This window comes from Carcharodon carcharias, chromosome 20 (assembly GCF_017639515.1).
Source record: "Carcharodon carcharias isolate sCarCar2 chromosome 20, sCarCar2.pri, whole genome shotgun sequence".
In the NCBI taxonomy this organism is placed as follows: domain Eukaryota; kingdom Metazoa; phylum Chordata; class Chondrichthyes; order Lamniformes; family Lamnidae; genus Carcharodon; species Carcharodon carcharias.
Window position 1 is genome coordinate 82,653,075 of NC_054486.1, and position 9,848 is coordinate 82,662,922.

At 50.2% G+C, this 9,848-nt stretch overlaps 1 protein-coding gene across 4 annotated transcripts in view; it reads left to right on the forward strand.

The window, feature by feature from the left end:
- Positions 1-9,848, forward strand: part of zc3h14 (zinc finger CCCH-type containing 14) — a 40,044-nt gene that overhangs the window by 14,932 nt on the left and 15,264 nt on the right. For 2 of the 4 annotated variants that reach the window (XM_041214378.1, XM_041214380.1), the window contains 3 exons: positions 440-540; positions 1,621-1,776; positions 4,137-4,287. In XM_041214378.1, the coding sequence (XP_041070312.1) occupies positions 440-540; positions 1,621-1,776; positions 4,137-4,287 (408 nt within the window). The remainder of the gene's footprint in view (positions 1-439; positions 541-1,620; positions 1,777-4,136; positions 4,288-9,848) is intronic. The other 2 variants (XM_041214382.1, XM_041214381.1) reach the window with 1 other exon arrangement.

The following is a 9,848-nucleotide window of genomic DNA, read 5'->3' on the forward strand; positions in this document are numbered from 1 at the left end:
TAGTTCGCTGGTGCATTCTCCATGTCAACACCTCGATCAATCAAGAGTTGACTTGCTAACCAATCAGCACCCTTTTCTCACGCAATATAAATTGTTGCTCCCTTTGAAATTTAACATTTTGGTATCTGTCCTGATGGGTGCAAGACGAAAAGCTGCTTTTTTCCAGTAATGCTCAAGTTCAATACTGCCAAGCGACTAAAAATGGCTCCTATTTGATCTATAGATTCTGCTATAGAAGTGCAAGAAGCATAAGTGTCATTTCATCATTTAAACAGGAAAATATCAATTTGTTTACCATCCATGGACCTCTTGTCCTGTCTCTGCATCCCCAAAAAAGTCTTGTGGTTTATACCAGTGTGGTTTATAAAAAGCACATGAACAATATAAACAAAGTTTGAAATAAATGTATTTGGAGTGAGTTGGTTTGTTTGTTTTTCAGGCCTACTTTGCCACCTTCTAAACAGGCCAATAAGAATCTAATATTAAAAGCTATCACAGAGGCCCAGAAATCTGTAAGCAAGACAACAAGCTATCCACCAGGTAATGTAAATTCATACAAAATACTTGTCAAAGCTGGTTTTCTTTTTGTGTGACCTTTGAATATATGTAATTGGTAAATGTAAGCAATAAGATATCAGGTTTTATTGTTAGTTCTCACTTGGTACCTTGAATATTTGTTCTCTTGAAACACATTTTCTTTCAAGCTTGGCATCTTCCATGATCTTCTGACACATCTGTTGGCTTCAGTTTCACTGAAACTGAAATCCATTTCTACTCTCCTATAATGCTCTGATGTTTTAAAAGCCAGATTTTGTAACTCCTAATCACAGTTTCCTGATTTGCCTTATTTCCTGCCTGACCTTTTAACCTCACAAATATCTTGAGTTGCAAAACTCGGCCCTTGGTTTTTATTAATTTAAGAATGGAAAGGAAGTAATTATATTTTTTAAAATGTTTGTCTGTTAGTATTTGTTTTTCTAATTGAATCCATGATGGACTTTGTACAGGTGCAAGTGGCAAACAACAAGCTAGGAGGTGCACAAACTTGCATCTCCTACATAATACCCATACTGTTAAGTAACATTACTCAAAAGCTATACCAATGTTAAGAGTCTACGGAACAAGTATTCCGTAGTTAAGAAGAAATGTGTTCTATAGAATTCTTTTAAATTTCATTCTAGACTTCAATTTTGAAGTTAGAGTAATTGATACAACTTTTGGTTTTGAATAGTACATCGTGTTGTCAATTTTAGGCCCTTTGACGCAAAGTATCTAAATTGTAACAAAATTCTTTGGCTTTTATAATGTTATTTTTATGAATGCATGTGTTCCATTGTTAATATTTTACATGAACAGGCAAGCGTTTTATCAAAACAAAAAACTTTCTTTCCAGTGCTACTTCTATTTACGCTCACTAATGATGCCAAACTGATTGATTTAAATGATTTTTTTTTTACCATTGTGAAATTTAAGCAAAGTTAAAACTTAGGTCAGTTTTTTTGCCGACATGTTTCCAATATTTGATCTGATTTATCTGGGAAAGGTGAACTAACATTAAGTTGTTTAAGAATTTAAAAAACAAACCCTACTTTGTAATCATGATGTTTTCCTTTTGTACAGTAGTTTCACAGAGACAGACAGTACCTGTGGCTCCTAGAACTCGGGCCATACGTGAAAGCGATGAAATTGAAGTGATTAACGTAGAAGACAAACCACATCAGCATGATTTACAACTACAAATCAATAAAGCGGAACAACCTATACAAAAGTATTACCGTAAGAGGCAAAACTATTTTCATGTTAATAATTTTGACACCAGAAGGATACTATAATTATTACTCTTGAAAATTAAAGGAATAATAGTATTATGAAATAAAGTTTTAAGTATTTTCCATCCTTCATTGTATTTGTAACCTTTGCTACCTTAGATTTTCAAATATTTTTTCATTGTTAATTGCTTTTCTCTTCTCTGCCACCCTTCAATTTAGGGACTGTTGTAAGGGTATATCTAGTGCTTGAGAGCCAGCAGCCCCCTCAACTTAGCGATTGTATTATGATCCCAGCTAATGTTAATACTGGACAAGCCAGACTTGGAACCCCTTCTTGATAGATCCTAACTTATATTTTTTTGTTTAGAAACATGGAGGGCAGCAAAACAGAGTCACAGAAGTCAGCTGATGAACTTTAAACAAAAGAATAAAACATTTATTAAACAAGAAAAAATAAACTATATTACATTACTCCTTCACCCACAACTACCTTTACAGAATAATACAAATTTGTAAGGATAACACAAGTTACCAAAAGCTACCTTCTCATGTTCCCAGTCTGGTCAGGCGCACCACAGTCTGAAATCAAGTGAAAGATGTCACCCCAAATAGATGCTTTGGACCTCTCATCACCACCACCACCGCCACCCCCCCCCCCCCCCGGCCAACCGGTCTCACTGAATTCCGTCTTTCACACGAGTTTCCAATCTCCACTCTGGAAGAACCTGCTTTGGAATCTTCTCCCAAACGATGCTTTCCCTTGGACATCTTCCACAATGTTCCACCGCCAGGGTTTTGAACTCACCTTCCAATGTTCCTCTCCTGATTCGCCATGTGCATTCAAGCTTTCTTCCTTGCCCATGCACTCAGACTCAGCCATGCCAACAGAGCACCACTGCTTCACATGCCCATAGTAAGGAGTCACCAACCTTCGGCTGCCTCCTTGGATCTCCTGGCTTCTCACGAGTCTATTTTGCTTTCAGTCTGTGTCTTGCAACTTTCTTCCTTTTAAGCTTGGAACCTTCCTCTGCTCCTCACTCTTAACTTCACTTAACAAGACCTTTTCCAGATTCATGTCTTTGTCTTTTGACTTAACTGTCCTCTTGGGACATTTCCTGTTGCACTCCCTAACTTTGGGGAATTTCTTCTTTAATTTTTGGAACCCACTTCCAGCAGTTCCCCCTCCTGTGTCCAGCTTCTCCTGGCAGCTGCTCCCAACTGAACTAAAATTGTTTTCTGTTTCTCACTGTCTCTGTTGGGCCTCCTGTTGCTTGGCAACAGCCCAGTTTTTCCTACCTTGTGTTTGTTTTAACTCCCCTTCAAGAGTCATGAAACCTCATTAGAATACAGGCACCTTTTAAAGCAAAACTAAAACTCAAGTTCCCACCCTTTCTTCACACATACAAAAACACAAATCAAACTTAAACTTAAAGCTAAAAGTCATTCCTAACACCCAGCTATACAAATATATCTTAAACTATCTCTAGCTCCTCACAATTGTCATCACTCATTTTTCCCCATAAGATGACATTTGTCTCTGATGGTGGGCTGCCTATTGTTCCCCTTTCCTAGTGGCTACACGTTCAACAAATTATTCTTGCCTTCTAGAACTCTGTCCCAAAATTACATTTCCTTCTAGCTTTCCTCCTTGCTTATAAGCTTCCATCATCTATCGCTTTCCCCTTTCCTCTTGTTCTGTGTCTTACCATTTTTCTCATCAGTGTAAAGTGCTTTATGGTGATTGCTATAGAAGTATACATTGTTCAAGATTTCAGAATGTAATATTTTGAAATCTTCCACTTCTTGATGTTGTGGGAGAAGTTATCTGTTTTTCCTAAGGCACAATAAAATGCCGATTTGCTCTTTACACAAGATGCTGCTGTTCAACAGAATGTGCCACATAGTTCCTCTGTACATTTGTTTAAATCGCCAAAATGCTGGGTCAATTAAGAAATGTCAGATTGAGCTATTTCTGCAGTCAAGGCTATTGTATTAGAAAAAACACACCTTTTAGCCTTTGATCATGTAAAAAATAAACTTGAAATAATTGTTTTGCACTTTAGGATAGCAGCTTTCATTTATTGTAGATTTGGCATTTATTTGAGGGTATCAATACTACTCATCTCAATTTGTTCTCACATAGCTCAGCAGGAGCATATTTCCAAATTTGTGTTCTCAAGTGGCTGCTAAGAGATATGTGAGAGCTCAAGAAAGTGAGAAGAAAGCCTGCATCCCAGCTTTTTTAATAACATTACTCTTTGGTGTTGCAGTGTCTTCTATTACCTCACATATTCTGCAGTGTCCACCAAATTGAGCATTTTATATTTTTGCAAGATTTTAAAATCTAATCATTTTTTGGTTTGGCAGTGAAGTCACCAGAAGCAAGACCAGGTGGCGACACTAGATCATTTATCTTGAAGAAGCCTGTATTGGAAGGAATGGAACCACAACTCCAGGGAAAGGTTGCAGTTTATGTGGAAGGTGCATTAGCAGAACAAGATCGTGTGGTACAGGCCAAGTGAGTAGCCCTTTCATGTTTTGCTAGGTTTGTATGTTATTTAGACATGATTGTGTTTCCATTATGTTTAATTGTATATTTTAGAGTGCAAGCAATGTTTCATAAACACAGCCAAAGTTCTAGAATTATTCCTTATGTGTTATGATTTGAATGCTTGTCATAAAAAATTTAGTCAGAATAGAACCATAGAACACTACAGCACAGAAAACAAGCCATTCGGCCCTTCTAGTCTGTGCTGAAATATTATTCCGCTAGTCCCATTGACCTGCACCTAGTCCATAACCCTGCAGACCTCTCCCATCCATGTATCTATCTAATTTATTCTTAAAACTTAAGAGTGAGCCCACATTTACCATGTCAGATGGTAGCTCGTTCCACACTCTCACCACTCTCTGAGTAAAGAAGTTCCCCCTAATGTTCCCCCTAAACCTTTCCCCTTTTACCCTAAAGCCATGTCCTCTCGTGTTTATTTCTCCTAATCTAAGTGGAAAGAGCCTACTCGCATTTACTCTGTCTATATCCTACATAATTTTGTAAACTTCTATCATATCTCCCCTTATTCTTCTACGCTCCAAGGAACAAAGTCCTAACCTGTTTAATCTTTCCCTGTAACTCAACTCCTTAAGACCCAGCAACATCCTAGTAAATCTCTGCATTCTCTTAATCTTACTGATATCCTTCCTGTAGTTAGGCGACTGGAACTGCACACAATACTCCAAAGTTGGCCTCACCAATGTCTTATACACCCTCACCATTAACAACCCAAATCCTATACTCAATACTTTGATTTATGAAGGCCAGTATGCCAAAAGCTTTCTTTACAACCTTGTCTACCTGTGACGCCACTTTCAGGGAACTATGTATCTGAACTCCCAGATCCCTTTGTTCCTCCGCGCTCCTCAGTGCCCTAACATTTAGTGTGTATGTCCTACCTTGGTTTGACCTTCCAAAATGTAACACCTCACACTTTTCTGCATTAAGTTCCATGGAATCCTAGTCTGTTGCTCCTTCCTTTTCCACACCTCCATCATATCCCATTTGAAGTCCTCCATATTCTGACCTAGCTACCAGGCTAGAAACCACTCAAAGTTCAAAATAACTGCTGCAGCTTTCTGAAGGCAAAGTGGGGTAGTGGTGTATTCTCAGTGTCATGTTCAGCATTGCAGTAGGTTAGTTGATCTCAAAAACAGCTAATCTGCTCGTTCTAGATTTTCACTCCCCTGCAACTTTCTCCATGCCCCTACTCAGTCTACACCTGTTCACCACAGTTACCAATGCTGAGGTACCAGCTGCTTGTTTCTTTCAGCAGCTACACAGTCTGAGTTACAGCTTCATTTAATCTGGAAGACGCTTGCTTAACCTCCAACACTGGAGGATCAAAACTAGCAGCTCCAAGCCTAGGCAATAACATTGATATCTGCCTGTCAACCTAGGTGGGAAGCATTGCCCTTGCTGCCTTTGTCAATCTTTCATCATATGATGCACTGACTAATGCAGAGACCCCAAGTCTTTCCTTTTATATACTGCAACTCTGTCTCCCTCCCTCCCTCTCTCTCTCCCCCCTCCCTCCCTCTCTCTCTCTCTCTCCCTCCCTCTCTCTCCCCCTCTCCCTCCCTCTCTCTCCCCCTCTCCCTCCCTCCCTCTCTCTCTCTCTTTCTCTCTCTGGCCCCTGTCTGTCTCTCCCTCGGTGTCCGTCTGTCTGTCTCGCTCTCGGTGTCTCTCACTCTCTTCCTTTCTCTCTCGCTCTCGGTGTCTTTCTCTCTCGGCGTCCCTCTGTGTCTGTCTTTCTCTCCCTCTACCTCTCGGTCACACTCATTCGCTTGCTCACCCTGTGTCGCCCTGTTTCTGTGCCTTGGTGTCCCCCTGTCTCTCTCTCTCACTTGGTTCTCTGTCAGTCTCTTTCCATCTCTCTCTCTCTCTCTTTCTCTGCCTCTCTCTCTCTGCCTGTCTGTCTCTCTTTCTCTCTGCCTGTCTGTCTCTCTTTCTCTCTGCCTGTCTGTCTCTCTCTCTCTCTGCCTGTCTCTCTCTCTGATTCTCTCTCTCTCTCTGTGTGTCTCTCTCTCTCTCTCTCTCTTTCTCTGCCTGTCTCTCTCTTTCTCTGCCTGTCTCTCTCCCTCCCTCAGCCTGTCTCTCTCCCTCCCTCAGCCTGTCTCTCTCTCTCTCTCTCTGCCTGTCTCTCTCTCTCTCTCTGCCTGTCTCTCTCTCTCTCTCTCTGCCTGTCTCTCTCTCTCTCTCTGCCTGTCTCTCTCTCTCTCTCTCTCTCTGCCTGGCTCTCTTTCTCTCTGCCTGGCTCTCTCGCTCTCTGCCTGTCTCTCTCTCTCGCTCTCTGCCTGTCTCTCTCTCTCGCTCTCTGCCTGTCTCTCTCTCTCGCTCTCTGCCTGTCTCTCTCTCTCGCTCTCTGCCTGTCTCTCTCTCTCTCTCGCTCTGCCTGTCTCTCTCTCTCGCTCTCTGCCTGTCTCTCTCTCTCGCTCCCTGCCTGTCTGTCTCTCTCTCTTTCTCTGCCTCTCTTGCTCTCTGCCTCTCTCTCTCTCGCTCTCTGCCTGTCTCTCTCTCTCGCACTCTGCCTGTCTCTCTCTCTCACGCTCTCTGCCTGTCTCTCTCTCTTTCGCGCTCTCTGCCTGTCTCTCTCTCTTTCGCGCTCTCTGCCTGTCTCTCTCTCTTTCGCGCTCTCTGCCTGTCTCTCTCTCTTTCGCGCTCTCTGCCTGTCTCTCTCTCTTTCGCGCTCTCTGCCTGTCTCTCTCTCTTTCGCGCTCTCTGCCTGTCTGTCGCTCGCGCTCTCGGCCTGTCTGTCGCTCGCGCTCTCGGCCTGTCTGTCGCTCGCGCTCTCGGCCTGTCTGTCGCTCGCGCTCTCGGCCTGTCTGTCGCTCGCGCTCTCGGCCTGTCTGTCGCTCGCGCTCTCGGCCTGTCTGTCGCTCGCGCTCTCGGCCTGTCTTTCTCGGTCGCTCGCGCTCTCGGCCTGTCTTTCTCGGTCGCTCGCGCTCTCGGCCTGTCTTTCTCGGTCGCTCGCGCTCTCGGCCTGTCTTTCTCGCTCGCTCGCGCTCTCGGCCTGTGTCTCTCTCGCTCGCTCGCTCTGCCTGTCTCTCTCTCTCGCTCGCTCTGCCTGTCTCTCTCTCTCGCTCGCTCTGCCTGTCTCTCTCTCTCGCTCTCTGCCTGTCTCTCTCTCTCTCGCTCCCTGCCTGTCTGTCTCTCTCTCTCTCTCTCTCTGCCTCTCTTGCTCTCTGCCTCTCTCTCTCTCGCTCTCTGCCTCTCTCTCTCTCTCGCACTCTCTGCCTGTCTCTCTCTCTCGCGCGCTCTCTGCCTATCTCTCTCTCGCGCTCTCTGCCTGTCTGTCGCTCGTGCTCTCTGCCTGTCTGTCGCTCGCGCTCTCTGCCTGTCTGTCGCTCGCGCTCTCTGCCTGTCTGTCGCTCGCGCTCTCGGCCTGTCTGTCGCTCGCGCTCTCGGCCTGCCTTCTCGGTCGCTCGCGCTCTCTGCCTGTGTCTCTCTCGCTCGCGCTCTCTGCCTGTCTCTCTCTCTCGCTCGCGCTCTCTGCCTGTCTCTCTCTCGCTCTCTCTGCCTGTCTCTCTCTCGCCCTCGCTCTCTGCCCTTCCTCGCTCGCCCTCGCTCTCTGCCTTCCCTCGCTCGCCCTCGCTCTCTGCCCGCCCTCGCTCGCCCTCGCTCTCTGCCCGCCCTCGCTCGCCCTCGCTCTCTGCCCGCCCTCGCTCGCCCTCGCTCTCTGCCCGCCCTCGCTCTCTGCCCGCCCTCGCTCTCTGCCCGCCCTCGCTCTCTGCGCGCCCTCGCTCTCTGCCCGCCCTCGCTCTCTGCCCGCCCCCGCTCGCTCTCGCTCTCTGCCTGCTCTCGCTCTCTGCCCGCCCTCGCTCGCTCTCGCTCTCTGCCTGCTCGCTCTCGCTCTCTGCCCGCCCTCGCTCGCTCTCGCTCTCTGCCCGCTCGCTCTCGCTCTCTGCCCGCCCTTGCTCTTGCTCTCGCTCTCTGCCCGCCCTCGCTCTCTGCCCGCCCTTGCTCGCTCTCGCTCTCTGCCCGCCCTCGCTCTCTCTCGCTCTCTGCCCGCCCTCGCGCTCTCTCGCTCTCTGCCCGCCCTCGCGCTCTCTCGCTCTCTGCCCGCCCTGGCGCTCGCTCGCACTCTGCCCGCCCTGGCGCTCGCTCGCTCTCTGCCCGCCCTGGCGCTCGCTCGCTCTCTGCCCGCCCTGGCGCTCGCTCGCTCTCTGCCCGCCCTGGCGCTCGCTCGCTCTCTGCCCGCCCTGGCGCTCGCTCGCTCTCTGCCCGCCCTGGCGCTCGCTCGCTCTCTGCCCGCCCTGGCGCTCGCTCGCTCTCTGCCCGCCCTGGCGCTCGCTCGCTCTCTGCCCGCCCTGGCGCTCGCTCGCTCTCTGCCCGCCCTGGCGCTCGCTCTCTGCCCGCCCTGGCGCTCGCTCTCTGCCCGCCCTGGCGCTCGCTCTCTGCCCTCGCTCGCTCTCTGCCCTCGCTCGCTCTCTGCCCGCCCTCGCTCTCTGCCCGCCCTCTGCCCACCCTCGCTCGCTCTCTGCCCTCGCTCTCTGCCCTCGCTCTCTGCCCGCCCTCGCTCTCTGCCCGCCCTCGCTCTCTGCCCGCCCTCGCTCTCTGCCCGCCCTCGCTCTCTGCCCGCCCTCGCTCTCGCTCGCTCTCTGCCCGCCCTCGCTCTCTGCCCGCCCTCGCTCTCTGCCCGCCCTCGCTCTCGCTCGCTCTCTGCCCGCCCTCGCTCTCGCTCGCTCTCTGCCCGCCCTCGCTCTCGCTCGCTCTCTGCCCGCCCTCGCTCTCGCTCGCTCTCTGCCCGCCCTCGCTCTCGCTCGCTCTCTGCCCGCCCTCGCTCTCGCTCGCTCTCTGCCCGCCCTCGCTCTCGCTCGCTCTCTGCCCGCCCTCGCTCTCGCTCGCTCTCTGCCCGCCCTCGCTCTCGCTCGCTCTCTGCCCGCCCTCGCTCTCGCTCGCTCTCTGCCCGCCCTCGCTCTCGCTCGCTCTCTGCCCGCCCTCGCTCTCGCTCGCTCTCTGCCCGCCCTCGCTCTCGCTCGCTCTCTGCCCGCCCTCGCTCTCGCTCGCTCTCTGCCCGCCCTCGCTCTCGCTCGCTCTCTGCCCGCCCTCGCTCTCGCTCGCTCTCTGCCCGCCCTCGCTCTCGCTCGCTCTCTGCCCGCCCTCGCTCTCGCTCGCTCTCTGCCCGCCCTCGCTCTCGCTCGCTCTCTGCCCGCCCTCGCTCTCGCTCGCTCTCTGCCCGCCCTCGCTCTCGCTCGCTCTCTGCCCGCCCTCGCTCTCGCTCGCTCTCTGCCCGCCCTCGCTCTCGCTCGCTCTCTGCCCGCCCTCGCTCTCGCTCGCTCTCTGCCCGCCCTCGCTCTCGCTCGCTCTCTGCCCGCCCTCGCTCTCTGCCCGCTCTCTGCCCGCCCTCGCTCTCTGCCCGCTCTCTGCCCGCCCTCGCTCTCGCTCGCTCTCTGCCCGCCCTCGCTCTCTGCCCGCCCTCGCTCGCCCTCTCTCTCTGCCCGTCCTCGCTCGCCCTCTCTCTCTGCCCGCCCTCGCTCGCCCTCTCTCTCTGCCCGCCCTCGCTCGCCCTCTCTCTCTGCCCGCCC